Source organism: Crinia signifera, chromosome 5 (assembly GCF_055691185.1).
Source record: "Crinia signifera chromosome 5, ASM5569118v1, whole genome shotgun sequence".
Lineage (NCBI taxonomy): Eukaryota > Metazoa > Chordata > Amphibia > Anura > Myobatrachidae > Crinia > Crinia signifera.
In genome coordinates, this window is record NC_139221.1 from 224,759,456 (window position 1) to 224,786,475 (window position 27,020).

Sequence of the window (27,020 nt, forward strand, 5' to 3'; positions counted from 1 at the left end):
TTTGTGGCAATATGAAATTAAATACCATCCAAATGTATCAATACACACCTGCTACAGTATGTGTTTGGAGTGAATTGACCACATTATCGGTTTCTTTGTGGTCTATCAGGACTCCTGCACTTGTGAAATCTGTGCAGTGGCCATTTTTGATGAGGGTTCTGAAGGAGAAAGGTTCCATGGGTTCCAAGGGGCTAAAACCATCTTCAGATTGGGTTAGCTGTGAGAGCCAAACTCACAAATGCTTTGCAGCCCATATTGTAACACAGGGACTGCAGCTACTGTCAAAATTAGAGACCATGGTTGATATGGAGATATCCTCGATAAAATTGGGGTATACTTAATATATGCAGGAATCCCCCCAAAACAGCTGTAAATCTCCCCCAAATATTATTTGATAAAGAGGCCCCTTAATGTTATTATTAGTTGTCTGCAGTAACTATACTTTCACTATAGTTGTACTTTAATACTATTAAAGAGCACCTGCTAATTTACAGATAAGCGTAACTAACATTTCATTTTTTTTGGCAGTACAAAACTACTGTACAGTACAAAACTAAAATCTAGGGCTTGCTAGCATTTATCAGTGTGATGTAAGGTCATCAAGTGGTATAAACATTTGTCAATGAAAGTTGTATTTTCTTGGGAACATTTTAAATTTTTTATCTACAGTTTATTGTGTCCAGCAACTCGGATTGACAAGAGGCGATAAACGAAATATCTTTTTTAATATGGTAATAGTAGCATATGGTAAGAAATTAAAAACATAAAAAAGGCAAAATAAAGAAGAAGAATTAATGTTTTCTGGAAAATTCTGCATATGTGTATTGCATTGTATATCGTTTTACAAACAAATTTACAACAAGTACATAATAAATATTTGTTTAGAACACTGATTTGTAAAGACAATGAATTCATTTATTTAATCTGTACAGAAACTGAAGTATGGTTTTAAAGGGTTGAATATTTTAAGAAGAATATTCGTATTCTTCTGCACTACGGCGGCCAAAATCCATCCATCCCATGTAATCTCGATCATTTATCCGATGGGTGGGGTCAATGACGGGTCTGTTTGGCAGAACTGCATACCGTCCAGAAGATGATCCTGCTAAGATAAAAAATATATATATATTTATTCTAACTTGATACTGTATATGCATCAATGAAAATGAGTATTAAGGGGCATACTCACAGGGTGATTTTCACCCCATTTCTAAGCGATCTGAATATCGCTCTGTGTGTATAGCCCTGGGCGACGGCTATGCATGTTCCTGCATGTCGCCATTGCCCACAGTGAAAGACAGTGCTTGCGCGGCTTTGCCTATAAATAATAGGTAAAGCCTCGCACTGCACAGATCGTACAGCACATATCGCGGCCAGTATCGAGGGTGTACTGCAATGTGTGCTGAGTGATCGTGCTTAAGCTTGTGGCTCAGCACAGAGGCTGAGGCATTTAGTCTGAACCATTATAGTATCTTGTGGTTAATTACAGATAGAGAACATGGCATATGAACCAGCACCTATAGCAGAAAATGGGCAAACAGTAACAAAACATGGTACGGTAGACCTCACTAGGGGCCAGATTATCTAAGCTTCAAAAGTGATAAAATAGAGAGTGATTAACAGCCAACCAATCAACTCCAACCTGCCATACCACAGACTGTGTTTGAAAAATGTCAGACAGGAGCTGATTGGCTGGCTGTTTATCACTCTCCATTTTATCACTTTTTAAGCTTAGAGAATCTGGCCCTAGGTGTTATAAGACACAGAAAGCAATATTTTATCGATTATTGTCAAAACTAAAACCCTCGGTACTTGTGTAGTTTCACAAGTGCGTTTGAGTCCCCTTGCGGGGCTCGCTTCGCTCGCCCATGCTGCAGGCTCGGTGGCTCGCTACGCTCGCCACGCTATCTAAAATCAACTCCATGCCAACATGGATAGTGGGGGTATGAACTATCCATGTTGGCATGGAGTTAAGTTAGTTTGCCGAGCATACTAACCGGAAGTAGCACGGCGCCATGCTGGCGCCGTGAAACGACACAAACCCTCTTAATAAATAAATAACATGATGGGGTATATTTACTTAACGTTGATTTGGGTCTAGTTTAAAATGATCAAAATCATCCAAAATCCCCACAAAATCAACTCCAGTGTTTCTATTGTAAATAGAGCAATATATAATTTTGTTTCTACTGTGAATTCAATAGTGCATTGAATTCTATTTGAAGTTCATTTGTGTTAAAATCACACTCAGTAAAACCGCAATTACAACCCAAAATCTACCACAAGTTGATCAAATCTTGCAAAATCATTACCTATTGGCCAAACCAGGTCACATACACATTATTACTCACAAACACTTTATTCAAATGCTAATTTTCATATTCCCAAAACTGTAAATGCACTGTTGTGTCTTTAAATGCCATGATTTGGACACAATAAAGTATCATTTGGAGTTTTCAGGCATTTCCACTTGGTTTAGAAATCTTTGTCTATTTATTTTTCTGATTTTGGGCGAATTGCACAGTAAGTCCAACTTGAGTTAATTTTGAGTAATTTTTCAAACCAACTGTTAGTAAAGAGATTTGAATAGAACTCTATTTTAAAGAACCAATTTTATGGCTGATTTCTGTTTGAGTCTATAGGTGCATACACACGGTAAGCTATAGTGCACAATCTAGCACACTATCTAGCTAGTTTTGAATAGCATGCTAGATAGTGCACTATATCTTACCGTGTGTACACACTATCCGACATACAATGCACGCTCCCGCCGGTCGTCTGGCAGGGAGCTGCTCGGGTGAGCATGCAACACAATTCTGGCTAGAAAGCATAAGATAGTGTAGTGTAGTACAGCTGTGACGTCATATCCTATATGATATTCTTATGCACATTGTACATTATTTTAAAAACAAATCTTATGCTTTTGACCACTGGGACTTTCCTGGGAAATAGTATACAATATCGTATAAGTTATAGTAATAACTTTACTATAGACTCCCCTATTATGGAAAGACTTCTAATGGAAGATATGTATTCTCCTTAATGTGTATCAGTATTCCAATAGGCCATGAACATCTTTATAGGCAACATTAAAATGTAAACCAGAAGTCAGTGAGTATTTTTTAATCTCTTTTGGGCAAATGTATCAATCCTTGGAGATAACCAAATTCAAGCAATAGCCAAAAGAATCCAATTAACCAGTATTCAACTATGTGTACCGCCAGGCCCTGGACAACAATCTTGTGGGAGTCCTTATCAATTAAAAGTGACTTAATGGCGGATATATAAATCTATATCTATAATATATGTCTAGTGTCCGTGTATCTCCGAAACACTGCCATCTGTTGGCAGCAAGTGAACTACATCTACTAGCTTTGGAAGCATTTGCTTCGAACGGGCTTGCACTGCCATCTGTTGGCAGCAAGTGAAACTATATCTACTAGCTTTCGAAGCATTAGCTTCAAGCAGGCTTACTAGTGTGTGTGTGTGTATGTAATACATATATATATATAAAATCAATGATGGAATTGGCTGGCACTTCGCTAGAAGGTAGTAATAGACTGGGTGCCCTCCCAGGAGGTGAGAACTCACTCCAATACAGCAGCATACAGATGGGTGGCACTCCAAAAAAAAAAAAAGACTCAGCAGCAGTGGACCGACATTTCAAATGTATTACAACATTTTTCATCCTGATGAAAGCCCTCTCTCACATCCAACACACACACGCGCACACACATACACATTTGACACCACTTAGTCATGTGTAGCCCCCCCCCCCCCCCCCCCCCATTAACCTGGCTCTGGCGTCCATTATTCCAACAAGGTTTTATCTACTATTAAATAAAAAAGATAGTATATCTATATTACATATTAACAATAAACATTAGATAAAAATATATAAATGTAAACACCTGTATATATTATATTCAGCTGCTGTATCATGAATTCCATTAATCTGAGTAATCCAGAAATAATAATATAAATAATAATTTCTACCAGATGTCATGAACTGTTTTTATGAACCTCAAAATGCAATACTCAAACTATGTCACTGCAGGAAACAATTACCGTATTTATCAGCGTATAACACGCACAGGCGTATAACACGCATCTTCATTTTAAGAGGGAAATTTCAGGAAACCCGCCCGTACGCTGCTGTTGCTGCCCCTGCCTTACCCTGCGCAGAGAGAGACAGATGCTAGAGTCATTTTTCACTTCCAGCGTCTCTGACAGGGAGCACAGCTCTGCAGCCGCGTTACCAGGAAGTGCAGAGTTGCGCTTCCTGTCAGACGCTAGAGGTGAATTATGACTTCTAGCGACTGTCTCTGTGTGCAGGGGAAGGCAGGGGCAGCCGTAGCTGACGGGCTGGTGGCCGTAAACATAGGCGCACCGGCAGCTATTGCAGTGCTGCCGGCAGCCTAGTGAGAGCTGAGATGAGGACTCGGAGCGGAGGTATGACCTCTGAGTAACCAGGCCGGACAGTGGCGGGGGCTGGGCCCCTGCTATCGGCGGTGTATATGGTAAAAACATGGCTTCTTAACATTATATCGGCGTATAACATGCATACATCATTTGCCCCCTATTTTCAGGGGGGAAAAAGTGCGTGTTATACGCCGATAAATACGGTAAGTATCATTTGCTGTTGTTTTGTTTATTATGAACTAAATATATAGGGGGTTATTCTAATTCGTTCGGTCCCCTGTGGGGGGCTGGTTGTGTGCGGCCACGGCATACAGAGTGGCCGCATTCACCCAAGATTTCGGGAGGGGGATGTGTGGGGGTGTGGAGTGGCGGGCCGGCGGATTCACCCATGGGAATGCCCAGGAACTCTTCAGTGTGAAAGTGCGGCCTGGGTTACAGTAAAAGTATGTTGAGAGTGTATGATATAATATGCAGAGACTAGGTATTCTCCACGTGCCGTTAAAGGTATGACCCGGCAAAAACTTGTGTCCAGTCTGTAGTGTGGCCTGGGCATTTTTGTAGTATAACATATACCCTACCTTTATATGTACCCGGTGCATTGTCTTCAGAACCGCACCATGCACCAGCCTAAAGAGAGTATGGTCCTGTAGGCTAGGGTCCCAAACCCCCATTTTAGTCACTGCGGGGGTCCAGGAGATGTGAGTTACCCTCCGGAGAGTTCCGTGGCCACAGACCCAGCCCCTACACAAGGACAGTCTGTAGGTTGGGTGTCACCCTTTGGAGGGCCATCGCATTTGACATGTGACATGCATAGTCACTCCCAAGTTCTTAACAACAGTGTTACATGAAATTTAAGAACAGAGTTAACAGATTTTATAATGGAAACCAAGTGCTGGTTAGATAATTGATTGTATAGGGGTTCTCCTAATGAAACAAATATACAAATGTCTCACAATGAGTTACCTACTGCACATAGCACTCATTGGATAGAAAAATAAAATACTGTACCACTTATCAAATCAGTGAGTCTCCTGTATCTATGCCATGGAATATTCTGTGTCACTTGGCCAAAATGTATCAAAAAGGATACTTTGCTTTAAGCCAGCTGCACATGTGCCACTGTGCCATTCTGACAGATTGGTGAGTGATACAATCCATGTCAAACTTGCCCATATATTAGTAGCCAAATTGAACAAGAGACAGGTTTTCAGGACTTCAGGTTGAGTTTCCAGAAAACTTATGTGGGCCATTAAATTCATAATATGTAATATTTTGACAGAATCTAGCAACATGTATGTTTTAGTTTTGTTTCTTTGTGGTGGTGGTGGTAGTGTTTGAGCGAATAATGGTCATATTTAGTTATATGGAAACTAGTTTAAAGCCTATCAAAATGACAGCTTCTGCAATGCAAGTTCACTTTGAGCTGTGGCTGTTTTTAGCCTATAAACCCACCAACAGTCCCTCTCTGCTTCTTCCTTCAATCTCTGTCTCCATATCCAGCAAGGTTGAAACAAATCAGTGTCCCTGCAAAAATATTTTTCACTTTCTGTTATGACATCTTTTCACAAACAAACGAGGCATGTTGCCTGTCCAGAGTGGCCTCTAATGGTCAGTGATGATGCTTCACCTCATAGATGTGAGGAGTAGATATATATATATATATATATAGATATATATATATATATATATATATCTATATATATATATATATATATATATATAGTTTTTTTGTCTTGAGTTTACCTTCCATTATTACGGCATATATAGAGATGCTTCAGTTACTAAAATTCTGTTTTGTTTTGGATACAATATTATGGATGAATTCACAATTTAATATGTGTAGGTTGCAGTTGACTTTTAACAATGTTTATTTTTCTGTTTTACATAAAATTTACACAATGATAATCACTGTGTTCAACTTTTCTGTATGCTTATAAACCATTAAAAAATACTACACAATAGAATTATGCATGACTGAACTTGCTTAACTTACTTGTATTTTTTTTTTTTTGTGTAGCTAAACCTTCAGAATTTTTTAAACTTCTGCTTCTTTAGGTACATGTCTTCTTATAATTAAGGGGCCGATTCCGGCTCACTCAGAGTGAACAGAATTTGGTCACTGCCCCAATGGTCGGGGTTTGCGCATGCACATTTCTGCGCAAACCCCGACTGTGAACGTCCTTGGTGATTTACAATGTTGCTGGGCTGCTCTCAGCAGGGAGGGAGGGCCGAGCGTGGGATGGGGGTTGGCCGATGGCGGCGCACAGACATGGGAACGCCCATCATTTCATGGATGTCCCCATGAAAAACTTGGCATTCCAATGGGATTGAGGGTGGGATAAGGTATGCTGGGGGCAGGTGGCTGATGTCACATGACGTCAGTCTCCTGCCCTGTCTTTGCCCTGCTTCCCCCAAATAAAAAAAAGAAATAAACTCAGTCTCCACTGACTTATAATTATGAAGGCATGAGAAATATTTGGTTGGCGACCATCAAATGATTTCTCCTGCAGCGGGCACATATAAGGGGATGTGTCTACGTAACACATACCCTCGCATGGTTGTAAGAGGATACGGTGGGGGGGGGGTATTTTCGGCAGGGTGGGCTCTCTGGGGCTTGGTAAGCTGCGAGTTTCGCAGCGTACCGAGTGAACCAGAATCCTAAATTGGAATTGATAAGTTTGATCCCCCATCAAATCACCAATCATCCTAGTTTGCCGGTCATCGGATTGGATCACATTGGTGAACACATGGTGTGTTGTATTCTTGATACATTTTCAGTGGACAACTAGCCAGAGCAGGGAATGCTTCAGATAAGTCACTTAGGGGCCTTTTTATCAAGCAATTCTGGACCGAATATATATATGGAAACTGCTCTTACCATTTGTTTAATAGCAAAATTACATATCCCTAACATCTAACAAGAATAAAAATCAGGAGATATTGAAAATAGCTCATACTTTCCTGTAGCCATTCCTTGTAGTAGCCTAGAAAACTGTTGGGACGGTTTTGAGACTGTATGTAACAAGAAATGAAAGAAATGAAAGGATCTCACATGTATGTGCTAATACTATCTTCAGATGGAGCTAGCCTATTCATTTAAATAGGGATAATTCCTCTGTGGTTGGCTGAAGTTAGTCCTTATGTCAGTTCTGAGATTTTTCTATTGTACATATGCAGTTGGATAGCCATGCATTCACAACGGTACAGTCCGAACAGTGGCATATCTATAGCACTGCAGTTCATGCAGGAGTAGAAGGGGTGGGGGGCAGGAGTCACTGCCACAGGGACACAGGGTCTCTGCAGATTTCATGTGTTCGGGCCATCCACATGAATCTGCTAAACTGGCTGTCTAAAAATGGTTGCCACCTTTGTGGAGAGATGCTAGAAGTCCTACTTTACTTCTATTGGCCAACGTAATCCCTGGAAATGAGCAAGAAACAACAGGCAATGAGCATGCAAGTAAAAAAAGTTAGAATGAATGTATGGCGAGGGGAGCAAAAAACTTTTTTTTTGCAAGGGGCAAGCACAATTTCTAGTTATGCCACTGCGTCTGAACCTGAAAATTGATCACATGACAATTCACTTAACTTCTACTGATCTCTGTGATGGGCTTTTATCATAGCCGGTCTCTCTACAACTTATAACCCCCCCCCCCCCCCCTTTAACAAAAAAAAAAGATTCCATATTGCCATAATACATGTTCATAAGGGTCCTTAATTATGTGGGACTGGGTGCATTTTTTAATCAATGTGCAGCTTAGAAATTATGTATTTGTATCATGTATTTACCTAATTCAGAAATCCATTGCAGTAACAATGTAAGAATAAAATAAAAATGCTTTGTACATTATACAAACACCTTCCACTAACACCAGTTATTTTCCAACATTGAAAAAATGTATTCATACCCCCATTAAATATTGAACAAGCACTCAAAAGTTCTGAATATACCTTATGGTATTACATCAAACTTCTAGTTATATCTATGTGCACAGATTTATTTTACCACTGGTTCTCCCAGATCATTATCCCCCCTTCCCCACATTGCACAGCTAATCAGCTGGCCTTATGTGCCTGTTGCTTGCAACCACTACGTGACCGAGGAGTCACCTTGAGGCTGCTTGTATTGACACAAATTCGGCAGGGCAATCCTGTGTTTGCTGGGGCCCACCCAGCATTTCTATGGGCACATCTACCATATATTTGAGCACACCTATGAAATGCTGAAAATGTCTTGGTATGCCATTGATGAATAGGTGTACACCAGTGATGCCTCCAGCTGTGCACCACCTCTAGGGGCAACCCCCACCCCCTGTTGCTCCCCCCCCCCCAGGTGCTCACCTCCAGCCAGTCCTGACTCCCCACCCTGGCGATTGTATGCCAGGGCACCCCTTCTGCTGCCCCCGCAGTTATTCGCAGCGGTGAGCAGGCTGCAGGCACCGCTCAGGAATGTTTGGGGCTGCACAGGAGCGCTCGAGAGTTAGGGCGCCCAAGGTGCCTGAACATCCCGAGCCTGCCGCCTGGTCAATGCTGTGTATGGTGGCAGGGACAGGGGAACTCTGGTGATCCGGGGTGGGGAATCGGGACTGGCTGGCGGTGGGCAACAGGGGTGGAGGGGGATGCTTCTAAGTTCTGTGGTCGGCATTTGTGGCTCAGGACAAACCTGCCCTGGTAGGTTTATCCTGCCCCAGAAAAACCCACCACTCAAGGGGTTAAATAAAAGTCCCTCGCTCATGGTTTTCACCATTTCACACAGAACACTGTAGGGAGCGAGTGTGGGGTGGACTGCAGTGTGAATAAGGGTTAAGTTGTCAGTGTCATAAGTGAAGAGATGCGGGCCACAGTACTTTGACTGTCATGTTAGGGAAATCACTTAAAAAATAATGTTCAATACAGGTGCTACCATTAGTAGTGTGTTTAAAAACATGTGTTCAGGGTAGGTAATGTATATAATGTTCAGTAGGTTCCAGCGCGGTTGAATCGATATGACTCAGTCGATAGAAGAGCAGGAGCAGCAACCCAATACTAGGGCTGTGATTAAGAATTCCTGGGCCTTAAGACAAGCCTACTATCATCACTGCCCCCTGGTTGTGTCCACTGTGTGTGAGCCTCCTCTCCAACACTTTCATGCGGCACCAGTGCATGTCCTCGTTTTGTACTATTTCTCTTCATTTGAAGCAGAGTGTAAGCTTCTGGTATCCAGCACTGCATAGCAATATATATATACGTGTGCAATATGAGTGTAAGTTCTGGGAGTCAGGCCAAGCTTAAGTCCTTTAGCTGTGACGGTAGCAACATGAATATAATGAGTCAGTGGGGAACAATGGAGGTATGTCAGTATGTCAATAGAGGTCATTTATATTACATCATTATAAACATTATGCGCTACAGTACAGGATGAGAGAGTTGGAAGCTGGCTGGGAGCACAGATAGCAGTAAGAAATATTTTAATAATTTAAGTCAAAATGTTTGAACTTGACATACTGTATATGGCTCGATTCAATTCAATGCAATGTTAACAGCACTGGGAAAAAGATCCTGGAGGTTTTCAATTGGTTGCATTGTTAAGCCCAACACACTCCTCCTGAGGTGTGAGAACTGGCATCTCTCTAGTAATGAGGAAAATTGAATAGCGATATTAATATCGATTTGAATTGCATTGAGCCTTGGAGTGGAAAAGGGGACACAGAGAGGGATATCGCACAGTTAAACATATAGGGGAATAGGAGTATATGGAACACAGAGAGTTATAGGAGACAGTGATAGATATAGGGGACATAGAGGTATAAGTGACATAGAGGTATATTCAATTAAAACTGCTGTCTTTTCGGAAAGATGGCAGTTTCTGACTGATTTAGGTCAGAAGGGGTTCCTACCTATTCAATGCTGGCTTCTTTTTTTCCGACAGGTTGGAATGCTCCTGAGAGAGGTATTAGGGACACTAAGTGGCATAAGAGGCATAAGGGACACTGGGCAGGATGTACCAAGCAATTGCAGTACATCCCGCCGTACATCGCAGTGATACCAATCGCATATGTACTGTATTAACATATGCGATTAGTATCACATAGGGCAACTCTTGCAATAAGAGGTGCCCTTTGCGAAGCAGCTGGCGGGGGATGAGTAGGTTTCCACGGCTCTTCCCCCTCCTCCTGTGCATGGCAGCCTGCTGCTCAGATGGCTGCAGGGCCTGCCGGGCTCCTCCTCCTTCTCCCTGCACCTGGAAGGTGCTAGGGAGGTGGAGGTCACTGGTCCGGGCAGCACAGCAGGAGGCTACCTGGACATCAGGTGAGGGGGGGGGGGATGCGCAGGCAGTGCGGGGTGGTGGGGGTCAGTGCTGGCCGGTGGATGTCGGGAAAAGAAGCCCATAGGCTTCTATGGGGCTATGTTAGCTACAGCTGCTGTAACCCTCCGCTGCAAAGCCAGGGCAGTGGGGCTTTAGTGCATCTGAAAATGTGGTAAAAACTCAGATAATGGGGTTTTTACCGCATTTCAGTTTAGTACATCCCACCCATCAAGAGAGGTACTGAAAGAGGCATAAGGGATACTGAGAGAGGTATAATGGACACAAGTATAGGGGATACTAGGAGAGGTATAAGGGACTCTGACAGAGGCATAAGGGACACTGAAAGAGGCATAAGGTACACAGAGAGGAATAAGGGAAATAGATAAAGGGGATACTGGGAGAGGAATAAGGGACACTGAGGGCCAGATGCACTAAGCTGTAAAAGTGATAAAACAAAGAGTAATAAACAACCAGCCAATCAGCTCCTGTCTGACATTTTTCAAACACAGTCTGTGACATGGCAGCTAGGAGCTGATTGGCTGGTTGTTTATCATTCTCCATTTTATCACTTTCGAAGTTTAGTGCATCTGGCCCTATGAGAGGTATAGGGGACACTCAAAGAAGCATAAGGGATACTGAGAGAGGTATAAGACACAGGTATAGGGAAAACTGAGAGAGGTATAAGGGACACAGAGAGGTGAAGGTGGCACTGAAAGGTGCATAGGGATACTGAGAGAGATATATAGGACACAGGTATAGGCGACACTGGGAGAGGTATAAAAGTCATAAGGGGTACTGAGAGAGTTATAAGGGACACAGGTATAAAGGACAATGAAAGAAGTTTTAAGGATACTGAGAGAGGTATATAGGACACTGGTATAGGGAATACTTAAATGGGTATAGAGGACACATAGAGGTATATATATATATATATATATATATTTCGAAAGTAGGGGATGTGGTCCTTTTTCTGCGCTGATGTGTGGGCTGCACTTCTATAGTACCTTGCTGTTAATAAAGGTACCAAGCGGGAAAGATGGAAAGAAGAAGAAATAGAAGTGCGCTCTATATATTTCACCACTTTTGTATATCAATGATCATACAAATATGTATAAAAACTGTATTTATTCAGATTTTTTACAAAGACAAGATTTAATAAAAACAAATTAGTACATGATTCAATAGGTAATCCCACATTCCAGAAAAGGTCGGGCACTCCTCGCTCTCATTCTAGTCTACAGATTCTTTCACTCAGAGATGGACAACTGCATTAAATATTATATTAGCAGGTATCTGTACCTGCTAATATAATATGTTAATGCAATTGTCCATCTCTGAGTGACGTTTTTGTTCCATGGAAGTTGGGTTTGGATTATATACTGTATATAGGGGACACTGCCAGCATTATATCTATAGAGAAGCCTTAGTCAGCAGCTGGTAGAGCAGGCACAGCAGTCTCACAAATAAGTCACTCCCATGAGGCTGCTGATCTCTATGGGTCCGAGGAGCATGTGATGTGATTCTCTATTCAGAGCTCAGAAAATGCTCATCTGATCCCTCTGCAGTGTCTCATGGGATTTAGGGGTAGATTTATTAAACTCGGTGAAGTGCTAAAGTGTCTAGTTTTTATCACCGGCCAATCGGCTCCTACCTGTCATTTTTCAAACCAATCCTGTAACTTCACAGTTAGGAGCTGATTGGCTGGTGATAAAAACCAGACACTTTGGGGGAAATTTACTAAAGGAAATTTGTAAAAAAAATAGGTGTATTTGTATCCAGAAATACACTTAGTTTAGTCAGCCAGCCTTTCAGTAGCGCATGCAGGGGGGGTTCTAAATACCCAGAAACCCCCCAGGAATCTGGGACTGAAAGCTGAGGGTCCCCTCTTTCCATGGGTACAAGAATTTTAAAAATCGGCCCTGGGGAACCGGAGATATCTGACTTCAAAGCAGTGGTCCCCATCCAAGCCTGTTAATTGCTGTTCCCAGTCAGATATTTCAGGTTCTGTCTGACTTAGAGTTTTTCTGAGGATATATTCCAAAAGCTGGGACTCTCCGTCTTTGATGGACACTAGTAGCTTGTCTCTAGTCCGGGAACTGGAGATATCTGCAGTCAAGCAAGCTGTCCTCCCACCAGAAAATTATGAATAATAAGCCCACTCCACTATACACCCCTCCTCTGCGTATTAAACAACCTCTACCACCCTGGAAGTTATGTATCAGGGTCCCTTCATTCAGCCCAATGCCCCTTTCTCCCACCTTATCTCCCACCATCTGTGCAGTAAAGGGGTAATTAGTGAAAATTACTGATCCAGGCAGAGACGTACCTACATATTTGTGGGCCCCATAGCAAAAGTTTGTAAGGGCCCCCTATTTACATACATAAATGTATGTAAAACATATTACTTAGACAGCAAAGATGGGCCCCCGTCAGCTCTGGGCCCATAGCAGTTGCACCCCTTGCACCTATGGTAGTTACGCCCTTGGATCCAGGCCCTACATGCTGAGCGGTTGATATAATACCCCCTACCACCTGCGGGACATCTAAGCTTCCCCACCCCTACCACTGGAGGACCCCAATACATTGCTATGCCCAGGGGTCTACACTGCTTTTATGTGTATATATGTCAGGATTGCCTACCCTCCCGGAATGGCAGGGAGTCCCCCGCCTGCCCCCCCCCCCTGGGATGGTGGTCAAGTCTCCCTCAATTTCCTCAGAGCCCTGGCAGCCCCCTTCCCCGCAACTACAAATGCTGGAATTCGTGCTGCACGGGGGAGGGGTGGGGCTAAAATGACATAAATCGCGTCATTTCGTGTCATTTAAGCCCCGTCCTTCTTCGCAGACCCGCGAATCACAGCATATTGTGGAATGGGAGCGGGGTTACATGACATCAGTCTCCCCTCTGCATCCTCCACCATGTGCTTCTCCCGGAAAGGAAAAGTAAAAGGTAGGCAACTATGATATATATATGTATATTAATATTGTTATTATTTATATACATTTGGTCTATCTATAATACTTTAACTGACCTGGCATATACTGGGTCACCTAAGTGCCCATCTCTGTGCTTTGCTCCGCCCCTCTCTGGAAACCCCCTTCTGAAAATCCTGTGTTTGCCCCTGGCCTTTGGTTTATATTTGGGAACAATATTGTGAGCTTTGAGGTGGTTAAAATTTACTGGAAATGAATGTCATTGGATACAAAATTGATCTTAACAGCAAGCAGGGACTGCAGCATTATATCAGAAAATATAGGAATGATGGGAATAATGGTGCTGTAAATTACTGTGGCAACTGATCATATGACTGTGATGGCTGTCCAATAATCTCAATGCATTCACTTCCTTATAGCTAACCTGTATTTGAATTGTATGGATGGCTCCTGTCTACCAGAATGGAAAGCTTTGTGAAAAAAGTTGTACTGCAGTGCTCCCAAAAGGTAACTTTGTGAGTGGCAGTTAGTGGATTATTGATAAAGTAATACATAATGCCAGGGGAAGGGAATGAGAGCAACATTAGTATTTGCCAAAACAAGTATTTGTAGCATTCTATTTATCCAGGCAACACCAATGTAGCCTTGAAACCAATACATGTTTTTGGACTGTTTGCATATTGAAAAAAATGGTCTAATCTAATCTAGCATCCTAATTCACAACCAAACACAAACATTTTCAACAGATCACTTAATGGTAAAATAACACCATTACATTATTTACATAATAGTGAGCTGCTCACTGATTTAGACTAAGGGAAACAAGAAGAAATCAGAACATGGACTCAAGTTGGGAAGACGAAAGCTTGTCTACTGTATGTTAAATGTAATGTATTACATAGCTACTGGAAATTAGCTGGTGCCGCATTTTCTGTTAACTCCTTGCCCTAGGTGGCTATGAAGCTGATTGCATTATGCTAAAATGTCATTTTGTGTGCTCAATTCTAAAGCTTTCCAACCTATGCAGTATGGATCATTATCAACCATTCACAAATGGCTACACTGCAACCAGAGGCAAATTTAGACCTCATTTAGACCTCATGGGGCCCTAGGCAAGATAGAGGTTTGGGCCTCCCTCCCACTAACAATCCACATCACTATCTTTTTCATACAGTTTGCACGCTTAGGGCCAGGAACATTGCCCACTGCCGCAGTGAGTACCTGCATGCTGCAGATGTAATCCAGACAAACTGGACCTGGTTGGAGGTTGTATCATTGCTTCTTCTGTGGTGGCTTTGTATGGAGATAAAGCAGGAAACATCCTATTACAAGCTGAGACCTCCATCTGCTATAGTGATTCAACCTGCACACTAGAATGCAGCATTGGATCACTGACAACATCAGGTGGCTTGCGGCACACAAGCTGCCCATTGCAGAGGCCTTGGAATATCCATGCAACAGAGAGCCCAGACCTCATCACTCCCCCTAAAACAGCGGTGACATACTGTACAGCTGTTTTTCAAATTGGCCCATAAGCCTATTGCCCCCCAACTTCCTGCCTGAAAACATCATCAGAGTGTTGATCCCTATTGTCACAGAACCCGCTGGCGCACATTCAGCACGGGTCCTTTGCATGTGCTAAGTACCAATAATCAGATCATTGCACATCGTGTAGCACTTGCTATGGGATCTGCAGATGTAACATGTATAGAGAGAGTTAGATTTGTGTAAGTTATTTTGTTACTGCGCAGGGTAAATACTGGCTGCATTATTTTTACACTGCAATTTAGATTTCAGTTTCAGCACACCCCACCCAAATGTAACTCTCTTTGCACAGGTTACATCAGCTCCACCTCCACCATGGTTTTGCCCATTTTCCAAACAAATTTGTATTGAGCTCAGATCTGAATAAGGCCCTAAGTTTCCTAAATCCACTCATATATTTAACCTACAGACAGGGGATGGGAGAAGATTTGTATGTGCTCTCTAATTTGATCGGTCCCCTGTGCGTTCACACAGGGGACCAATGTTTTGTGTCTGCTCATGCACAGGCACATTTCCGCGCATGTGCAGATGCAGGGTGCATGCAGGCATGGCTAACTACATGTTTGCTGTCTCGCTCAAGACTAGCAGTGCGGGCTGGAGGCATGGGGCGGCGCCGGGGGGCAGAGCCCATGGGAATGGCCAGCATTTCATGGGCGTTTCAATGAAATTGCTGGGCGGTTCCATGGTAATCACTCAGTAACGTGGGTGCAGAGAGCTGGCAGCGGATGTCAGCTGCCCACCTGCTTCCTGCCTGCTCCCTGCCCAGGGCGCTCGAAAATCAGAGACACCATAGAGGTGTTTCTGATCTGCAAGCGCTGGAGAAATCATTCGATGATCGCTGACCATTGAATGATTTCTCCTCCCACACCCAAAGCTGCAAATGGATGATTATGCAAATCATCCATTCGCAGCCCTGCGGGGGATTGCAGCGTGCAAAGGGGGGGGGGCAGCACTGTGGGTGGCGGGCAGCACTTAGTCCACATGCAACACTGCAAATTCATTGTCTGTGGACCAGAATCAGACCCTAGACCTTATCTGCAAAGGAAGCTTCTAAAAAACAAAACAAAAAAAAAACATGAAAAGGATTGCTTTGGGTCTAATGAAATGTTGTTTGTTCTTCTTTGAACCCTAGATCTGTACAAATCCTGAATGGTTGGTAACTGCACTCCCAACGGAAAAAAAGGGATATTTACCAATTGGTAAAGAGTAGGCACCAAAAGTGGGGTGTATGTGATTCAAGCAGCTCACACCAAGGAATAGTCAGTTACTTGAAAATATGTCGACAAGAAAAAAAGAGGGGGAGTGGAGCGCTAAATAATAAAATTAATAGCAATTAAACTATTAAAAACTATTAAAAACGATCAATTGGGGATCACAAAATATACAATATTTATTTTACACTTAATAAAATACTCGAATGGTTAATTAACCAATAATACACTTGAATGAATAAAATTATTATAAGCAATAGTATAAAATAAAAGATTGGACCGAGCAATATACTTATTGTGGTCTCCCGCTTGCATATATTTCTGAGTAGGCTTGTCCTCCTTCGTTTTTTACTGGAGATCGTGATGGTGGGTATCCATAAACCATGCTGGGATTTTCACCGCTGGGGTGTGGTATTACGGTCTTCTTAGTTGGGTGACAGAACCACAGGTGATGTGTCCCAAGATTCTCTTCCAGTGTGGGAGGCAAAGTCTCAATCGGATGACAACAGTATGGCAAGCTGTGATAGGGGAGTGTCCATATGTTATGCTCTAAAGTCCAATAAAAGTAAATCTCTGTATCTGACGCGTTTCGTTACCCAAACTGGCAACTTTTTCAAAGGCATTCCAATGATTTTACTTGCAATACCTACAAGTCAATCTAATGCAGAGCGTTCCTTAACAGCACAATTGCCAAACCAGATGATAATACCAAAGGTCAGAATACTCTAGATCTAGCATCTGTAGAAATTTACCATAAGCGGTAGGCTCACACCCACCGCCCTTAGACGCCTCATGAAAAAGAGACGTTGCTAAACTCCTTTAATTTGAGATGTTAATTTTCAGGGACCACATCAAATCTGCCATCGCCTGAGTACACAAAAGTTTGCTGATGTTACTATTTAAACATTTACCCCATACATAGTCACTGCTAGTTTTCACTCTATTTGCTTTCTTCTAAAATCTACCTCTAATTCCTTGGTGTTTCCTTCATTTAATAAAAGGTTGTTTGCTCCACTCCAAGCAACCAGCCTTGCTATTTCTTGCCTATAATAAGTCTCATTTCCAGTGGCGGAACTTATGAGTATTTGGCCCAGGTGCAAAACCAGAAATTGGGCTCCCCTCCTCCACTCCAACCCAAATTCACAATATGCTACACAAAAGTGGGCCCTTTAGTCCACAGGGGCCCCGGTGCAATGCACCTGCTGCACCAATGGTAGTTCCGCCGCTGCTCATCTCCATCACAGATCAACCCCATACACTATGTGACTCATGCGATTCCCCTTGAACCGCCAGGGGGCTATCTGTGCGGCAGGATCACATGATATGTCGTATGCGGTCCTATTGCCTACAATATATCTAATGCATTCCCATTCACCACTGCCAAGGAGGCTGTTTAGATCTGAGGTTGGATGTTCAGCACGTCTGATCTCCGACTACGATCCGCACGGGATAGTGCATTCAATCGTATGTGAAACATATGCAAAATGACCACTGTTCAATCGATTTCTCAGCCAAATCGAAACTAGTGTATGGCCAGCTTATCATTACACACTGCAACACCATTGCTAACACTACACTAACTTTACACTCTCTATAACAATCTGTATCACTATCACAAACATTATACACTCAGGGCCGGTGCAAGCCTCCCCTCCGCCCCAGGCAAATCCTCCGCCCGCCGCCCGATGCACACCCCCCCGTGCTTGGGGGGGGGGGGGGATTTGCGGGTGATACTGCAGCAGCCGCCCACACTCCAGGGGGGTAGGGGGGTGGTTGTGATGCGGGCAATACTGCTGCCGCAGCAGCCCCCACGTCCAGGGGGGGAGGGCAGCGTTGATACAGAGGTGGGATGGGGGGGGTGGGGGAAGAGGGAAGCCCTCTGTCTTACCTGCTCCCCGCTCCCAGCTTTGTATGGTACCTCTCCTCGGCGGCTCATTTCCGCCCTCCAGTGGCCGGCGCCCTAGGCAAATGCCTAGTCCTGCCTAGTGGTGGCGCCGGCCCTGTATACACTGCATCACTATCACTGACACTACACCGGCATTACACATTGCATCACTAACATTACACATTGTATCCCTAACATTACACACTGCATCACAATATAACACACTCATCACGCACTGCAACAATACCTCTGGGCTGTAACACACTCAGCAGCATACACTACAAAGGCAATAATTACTGATACTGGCAAGCTTGCACAGTTTACCCTCCTCCTCTTTCCCTCCCAGAACTGAATGATTCACATCTCTCTCCCTTTACAGGTGCAATGCGGCAGACCATAGTTTGTCACTTCATAGGGCAGGGACACAGTATGTAGAAGCCCCCCTCACTGCCTTTAATAACAGAGTTGAATAGGAGACATTAGTGTCACACTAAGGAAGCCAGCAATCCTCTCATCAACCCCTCTTGGAACCCCGGAGGCAAATGCTTAGCGAGAAGCAGGTGAGGGACCTGGTGGTGTCTGTGGCTACACTTCAGGGTCAGATTTCCGATGCCTGCAGTTACGGGCCAGTTGGTACATCTTGCTGCAGCAACACCAGGTCCCATGAGACTCTGCTAGCTGTGGGCATGTTTTTTGCATAGCTAAGGTACACCAAGAGACTATACTGAGTAAACTGTATATCTGTGTGCGACTAAGTCTCCTATTCGGCATACATATTGCTATAATGCAGTGGCCTTGGCTTTTCCCCATTCCTAGTTTTGTTGAGCTTCATATACAGACTCTTATATCAAATTAATATGTGCAGATGCAATTGCATAGTCTGCGTGGTGCTTGCACAGGGTGGGTCGGAACGGAAGTGGGTAGGGGGCATGCGCATGCGGAGTCCGGCATTTCCTGGATTTACCCACAAAAATGCTGGTTGTGCCCAGGAAAATGCAGGGCGTCCCCATGCAAACGTAGGTGAGCAGCTGTCTGCCAGGGGTTGGCGGCTGCTGTCACAGGACGTCAGCCGTTGTTCTCAGACCCGGGCGCTGCAAGTTTAACACTGACTTAGATTTGTGAGTAATGTAGAAACCATTCGATGGTCGCCGGCCACTGAATGATTTTGGCCCGCACACTACCCTATGAAAAGATGTTTATGCAAAACATCCAATCGCAAAGAGGCGGGGATATTTGCTGGACTGCAGGGGTGTGGGCATTCACATACATGTCAGGTGGAGTTACAAGGCTCGCTAAGCAGCGAAATACTGCTGCTTAGTGAGCCTACCAGAATGACCCCCATAGTTCAGTCACTAAATTTATGTTCTATGGGTGCATCGTTACAATGGTGTAACCAATCTGTATTGTTAATAACCGACAGGATGTATCTACCCATTCAAATTTATCACAAGGGAACATCACAAATTACACCAGACAAGGAAAAAAGGAGCAAATGTACAAATTTGTGTCATTATCTTTTTGGTGTTTTCCAATTTCTAAACAAGTAGCAATATAACATGTTTTAAGCTGATGCAACATGCTGGTTCATGTAGTCAGACATCAGGATATATACAGATTGAGACAAAACAACCTCCGCACACGAAGACTTGGGTAAGAAAGCCGGAGCACGTTAAATCCAACAAGAGGGAGGCCGTCTTGGTTGATGATAATAACAGGTAATGAAGACATGCCTTAAGATTCAGATCTTCTCCAGTGATGAAGTTATTGAGCACAAATAAATCATGAAAACTGTATCTTCTATCAAACCACATCATATTTTAATGCCATGTTTCTGCCCAAGGGCATCTTAGAGTAAATAAATAATCAGTTTCTAACATCTTTCATTTTTCATGCCTAGAGACTGGATGTTTATCAAAACTAAAAAGAATTTGCCAAATGGGCTTTCGACTAGATACTGTACTTAAAGGTATATATTATATTATTAAAGCTCTAAATTAGTAAGTGTGGCATTTTTTTTAGTTTTATTTGTCAAAAAGACCCATTTCCGTAGTTTACAATGCTGTATGCTTAGCAAAAAAAATAATTATTTCACTGGTACTGTACGTATGTGTTTTTACCACCAGCCTGAAATTGCAGTTTCACTATTAAACTAAAATAATTATTACTTAAGTGTCTCAGAAGACAATGCTGGTAAACTGCAGTTTCCCCATTATGCTTGTCAAAAGAATATTTTCAGTGATGAATAAATTATGTTATCAAGGGTAAAGGGGATCTATAGGCCTTATTAAAGTACTGGGTAAGTGTGTCATAGTTTATTAGTGGCACAATGAAGAGAGATAGTAGTCTAATGAAATAACTGATAATAATGTTTTAAATGGGTGTGGTACATGTATATTAGGATGACAATATCAAGTCATTATGCACAAGGCTGGCATTGGACAAAAGTCAACATAAGCAAAAGGTTGACATGGAAAAGGTGGACACATGAAAAAGTGGACATGAGTTTTTCAAATTTTTAGTGTCAATGTCGACACTGCTAATGTACAATAAGCGGAATAAAGAAGAGGCTGCTACCCTGAGTTACAGTTAAGGAACTCATGAAACTTCATACTCTATTAGATATATCATATATGTATCCATTATCTATAATGGATACATTATACATTATAATGGATACTATCTATATTATTTTTAGTAAATTAAGCTGCAGAGATTTTGGCAAATCTTTTATTACCGCTCCTCTCACAGATATCCTGACACTCAGACACACACACACACACACACACACATACATGCAAATACAGATTGCAGGTCCGCCAACTGTTCCTTCACAGAATACAGAAATTGCATTTGTAATGTTCTATTCCACCACAGAGGGAATAAACTCTGCCCCCCATTTACATGGTATATTTGAGTAGATACTGTAGCAGAAATTCCCTCTGCTGTTATCTGCAAAATTGGAAACTAAAAATTGCTACCTGCTACCTTTGAACTAGTTCCCTCTATTTCTATTACTTTTTTTGCATCCAAAATATACTGCTCCTTTGATACACACTTATATGTCATATAATTCATAATATTGAGTGTATTGTCTAAATATATTCTGTTATCTATTATATTGTCAGTCTATAAAATGATCGTAGATGGAGCAGAAGACATTACATGCTGTTATTGCAATCTCAGGACTGTCGCAGAACTTTGTATAAATTGATCTAGTTTGTGTAGCTAAGAAAAGAAAATACATCATTGGTTGATATTGGTTACTGGCTCTTGTCTAAAATATCAGGCCTACTGTAAATCATTTCTTTTTCTAGCTTATTTCACTTTGTTCCAACTCACTTATGTCTCTTTGATTTTCCTGTTTCCTTCATATTTATCACTTCTTTCCTAGTGATCTTCTACCATTTCACAATTCTAGTCATTTTTCTTTAAATATAATGGGCCCCATACATCAGCAATTAATTGTGACAATCCTGAGATATGGAGATGATTGCCACAATTAATTTTAGATGTGTGGGCTCCCCCTTTTGGCAATCCCAATCAAAAATTAATAGGGATCGCCAATCGATTGCTTAATCAGAATTTTAAACATGCTTAATAATCTGGTATTATCTGGGGATCTTTTTTATATGTGTGGGCATTACCAATTCGTCTTCTTCATCTATTTACATTATGAACAGCTGAAATGACAATCGATTGGGCAATTTCCAGATATGAAGATGCAATCTTTAGATGGAAAAATCTGCCGATCACTGAAATAAATCTGTAATGTGTCGGCAAGTCAAATAGATTGTAGAATCCATTTATCTGGCCAAAAAATCCCTGGATCTGGAAATCCATTAATTGTGATTGCTGATGTATGGGGCCCATAAGTTTATTGTTTCCAAAAAACAGGGTGCAAATTGGTGCAACATGTGCAGTATAAAAATAAGGAATCTAACAAGATAAGTCACAAAACAAGTAATGTAGAGTCCAAGAATGAACTGTAATTACAGTATCAAGCAGAACAGACAAAACAGATCAAGAGACAGGGAAGAGTTGGATGCCCTCAAATGCAGTTAGAAAGGATATTACAGGCTAGTTATTCTTCTGACCTCTTCTGTACTTTGACACTTTTTTGGGGGGGTTCCGCACCCCAGATTCTTAGTATTAGGGACCCACCAGAAATGAGGTTACCGTGAAGTTGGTTGGTGGGCAAATATTTCATGGCCAATGAATATACCAAGAACCTCTATTATTGTTTTTCTTTGCAGAACTACAAGTCCCAGCATGATAGCACCTCATGTAAATCGGGTGTGCATTCTAAGATCCCCCCCCCCCCCCCATAAACTATTTCTTTATACTCAAGAACGGGTGTAGCTGGTATTCATGATATTATTTTATAGCAGTATTAGGTATACATGTGGAGTAATGTAAATAACAATAAGGATGGTGTGACATTATCATGCAGCTTAGGGTGACCCCTAAAAGATTACACACTTGTTACAGTCATTCTCACATACAACAATAGCAATATGCATTCCTGGCTACTGGATAAAGCTTTCAGACACAGATGACTAGAAAACTAGGGTACGGTGTCTACCCAGTTTAATGAATTGATCTGAATCAGTGGGATACATATGAATGACTGCCATGTGGGATGCGCATTTTAAATACCAGTGCTGATATTCCAAAGAAGGGACTCCTGACAGGGATCAGATATATTTAACTGCTGCCAACCCCCCCCCCCCCCAACCCACCCTCCCGGAGCTTGTCCCTAACCCTCCCCCCTTGTGCCTAACCCCCCTTACACCTAAACCTACCCCGCACCTCACCACAGCCTAACCCTAAACCCTTTCCCGCAGCCTACCTTAGCCACCTTAACCACCCCAAAGCCTATTCCTAAATCCATCCCTAGGGCCTAATACTCCCCCCCCCCCCTCATCCCAGCTTAACACTAACAAGTCAGTATACTTTCCTTCAGCACCCTGGCAGTCAAGAGTCTGACACTGACATCCTGAGTGATGTTGGGATTCTGGCACAGGTTCCATTCATAATACCGACGCTGGCATCCCAATCACCAGGATATTTAACGCATCCCATATTGGGCAATGCCATTTTTGTTATTATGAGGTCTATTTATTAGCCTTGGATGGAGATAAAATGGTCGGAAGTAAAGTGCCAATCAGCTCCTGTCATTCTTCAAACACATCCTACAACTTGGCAGTTAGGAGCTGACCAGCTGCTTCTTTATCTCTCCACTTTATCTCCATCCAAGCATTAGTAAATGGTGTAATCTATTAAAGCTGTTCATTATAAGTTGCTGAAGTGGGTGATTTTACCATTATGCTCCTGGTTATTACAGTAAATAAATATTTCTGAAATTGTACGTGATATGATCAGATTGTGAAATCTTGACAGAAATGTCAGGTCTTACCTTTCCTGCCCTGCAGGTATTTAGCCAGCATTGCACCAAAGTTAGCCTTTTGGTCTCCATTACCATCAATGCGTTGGAAGGTCTTTATTTGGCCAGAAGAGGATGAGCGTATATGTCGGGGGTGCTGTAATAGGTTCTGCTGTTCTATTTCACGGGCCCCTGGATCTTCGTTCATAGAGCCCATAGTTTGCTGTCCCGTTGAGCTTGTAGACAGCACAGCGAGTAATACGCAGATGCATATTCCACTGTACATAGCTGAGAAATGGAACACAGTATTATATGTCTTATAAATTGAAATGTTTTACACAATAACATTGTTGAAAATCTTTTCCATCAATGTTTTACATTGGAGTCCAATTGTTACATCACAGGTATCACAGTAGTGAATGATAATGTTAGTGAATGTGTAATTCATCACATACATTATCTACAAAAAAATATATTCTTAAATGTATGTAAAGTATGTGTTCTAATATTGCATGACTAAACATGACTAATACAATTAATGCTAATTATAAGAATATATAAGCAAAATGCAACATAGAAGCTCATATACAAGGGTATTTATTAAAGCTCTGAAAGAGATAGAATTGTGAGAGATAAAGTACTAACCAATCAGCTTCTGCCTTACTTTTTACAGGCTGTGTTTCAAAAATGAGCTGATTAGTTGGTAATTTGTCTCTCACAATTTTATCTCTCCAAGCTTTCATAAATCCCCCCCGCCGTTCAGCAATAGGAGGCAAATGTGAAACTTTGCAGTACACTACAGCAGTCATATATATGCATTAATCTTTTCAAGTTCAAGTGAAATGACCAATGCTGCTGAATGACTGCTATTTAAATAAATACCCCCCCATGGCAATCAAGGGCACTACTGACATGTTCATATGGGTAAAAGTGGTTAGTTGCCTGACCGTATGGTAATAATAAATGTTTCTGCAATAATATCACAGCTTTACCTGTCTCATGGTATTCTGTATTGCCCACTACAGAGTGTACCTCAGCAATACAGCCCATTACTGTATATTAGTCTCCCCTAATATTTTATTACCAGAGATATAGGAAAAACAGAAGAGATCCTGTAGAATGATGTTGAAAAGGGCTGAATGTAAAGAATGAGCCCAACATTTCCTGGAATTTACCAATCTCTTTATGTGGCTCAGGCACCAAATATAAGCTTATTATGTCTGTATTTGTTATTAATATACAGTGCACTGATTCCAGTGGCTGTTATCTTGAAATAGTCACATAAACTCAGTAGATCTTGTGCTTTGTAATGTTACTGGAAAACTGAACATTTCCTTTCCAATGTTATTGAAAACTTACATAAAGCTTATAAAATCAGGCCAATTACAGGCCAATACATTGTTGCTCTTCTAGATTACTGAAGTTATGCTGAGTAAATGTAACAATCCCTTTCTCAAAAGTTTTGTCACACTTGAAACATTTACTGCATACACATTCAGAATATTTCTTAGAATTCAGTGCCCCAGTGCACCGAGATAAATAGAACTATTAACATTACATTGCTTTATGTGTTGTTTATTATGGTACCCATAAGAGAGCATTTGGGGCTTTTTAGATAGCTACAAATCAAAAGTGGCCAAGTTTATTGATGGAAAACTTGAATCCAGACATTAGTGCACATATGCTGTATATCAACATAGAACCATAGTTATCCTGGAGTCAGCTGTCTGCAGCACCCTGACCACAATCTAGTAACTGTGTGCTCATAGAACTGTGGCAGGATATTTGATTAATAGGAATTATATATATTTTTTTATATCTGCATTAATACAGATCCACACAATCTGAGTAACTGCATACAATTCAATACCAACAATCCATTACAGTATACAAGTAACAAAACACTGAGAAATAATGGGTTCTCAATTAGAACTTTGTAACAATGTGAGAGGCTCTGGTTGTATGTTTGTAGTCTTGCTCCATGGCAGGTCTCTGTCCTCCCCAAGCTGCCTTGGGACACCTGCACTTTGGTTTGACTTGTGTAACAAACTTGCCCCTGCCATAGTAAATTCCATATTATGTGGTGGAGGTATCATAAATGTCTGGGAGATCTAGCGTAGAGCTGCAAAATTATTATAGTTCTATGTGTAATGTTTGTCACTGAATTAATATTCTATTTTTTTTATTTTGGCAAATTATGTATAAGGGATAATGGGGTGAATAGTAAATGCATAGAGATAGCCATACTTACTGTAGGTAGAACTGAATGGAAGATGACAGGATTTCACAAACTGTACTATATACAGTATACATGCATACTATGTGTCCAACACTGGTTTGGTGGTACTCAGGTATAAGCAGAGCAATCACCATTTTTTAAAGTGATATATTTGTGTGTGTGTGTGTGTGTGTGTGTGTTTGTGTGTGTGAAGAAACAGGAGGAAATCAGATAAATCATTTCAGAATTTAATAAAATAAGTATTTCCAGACATATCCAGTGTGGATTCCACTATAAATCATATGTGTACCTTTAGGTGAGTACTGGTATGTTTTTTTCCCTAAACACTGTCACCATTTTCCCTACAGCTATGTCAATATATGAACTTCTATATATTATTGCACGTACTCTATAATCAGTTCAGTGATCTGAATTTGTTGTATAGGTGAAGAAGTGTAAATGTAAATGAAGTGAAAAGTGCCATATGAAATGGTAGTGGACACTAACTGTACAGCAAACCTACTTTTCTTAACTTGAGTCTTTATTGGCAGTAAACCACAGAAAACCAACTTGTCTGACTGATTATCCCAGAGCCTTGAGTAACATCAAAGACAAGGCAAGAGCAGACAGTGGTGCAGTGCAGGTACAGTAGATACACAGCCCCTGATTTCTGGAAGGACAGGTCAAGTAAATTGACCTCAACCTCAGACTTCTCATCAACATCCAGCATATTACAGCACAGAGCAGGCTGCAATTTACTTTCCCCTCTAAGCTGTATGCAGTATATCCAGCAGCAGTGTCAGTTCCGAAGTTGTAGCAGCTGGATAAAACTTGTACAGTGTGTGCTATAGTATTATTATCATTGTCCTTATTAGAGAGATAAAGTAAGGAGGCAATGAGCCTGGTGCTGAAGAGAACGCTTACCTTTCAGGGAGGATCTGCTTTTCCAATCAGTCAGGAGAAGGCAGTGCTCAGCACCCAGCAGTGACTGTGCTCCTGGCATCAATACCAGCGCTTATATACTGCCCCACACTGTCATCTGTTTGCACAGGCTGACGCAAACAAGGGATCACCGCATGCTCAAGTGCGTGCCATAAGGTCAGAACACATTTCACTCCGGGCGAAAAGGAGTCCAGCAGA

The 27,020-nt window shown here is 41.9% G+C and overlaps 1 protein-coding gene across 2 annotated transcripts; it reads right to left on the reverse strand.

Moving 5' to 3' along the window:
• Positions 1 to 644: 644 nt before the first annotated feature.
• On the reverse strand, positions 645 to 27,020 carry CCK (cholecystokinin). Of its 2 annotated transcripts, none has more exons than XM_083188577.1 (3): positions 26,805 to 27,020; positions 23,696 to 23,950; positions 645 to 1,102 (listed from the first exon to the last, which is right to left on the reverse strand). In XM_083188577.1, the coding sequence occupies exons 1-3, from the start codon at positions 26,881 to 26,883 to the stop codon at positions 966 to 968; spliced, it is 471 nt and encodes a 156-aa protein (XP_083044703.1). In that variant the 5' UTR covers positions 26,884 to 27,020; the 3' UTR covers positions 645 to 965. The 2 variants fall into 2 exon arrangements, with proteins under 2 accessions (XP_083044703.1, XP_083044702.1); XM_083188576.1 differs by having other exon boundaries at positions 645 to 1,105; positions 26,805 to 26,981.

Excerpts from the sequence above, each read along its gene's own strand:
- CCK (XM_083188576.1), bottom strand. The coding sequence starts at position 26,883 with ATGCCAGGAGCACAGTCACTGCTGGGTGCTGAGCACTGCCTTCTCCTG. Across the intron at positions 23,951-26,804 it reads AAGCAGATCCTCCCTGAAAG|CTATGTACAGTGGAATATGC; the intron begins GTAAGCGTTCTC and ends TCCATTTCTCAG. Across the intron at positions 1,106-23,695 it reads ATACCTGCAGGGCAGGAAAG|CAGGATCATCTTCTGGACGG; the intron begins GTAAGACCTGAC and ends TTTTTATCTTAG.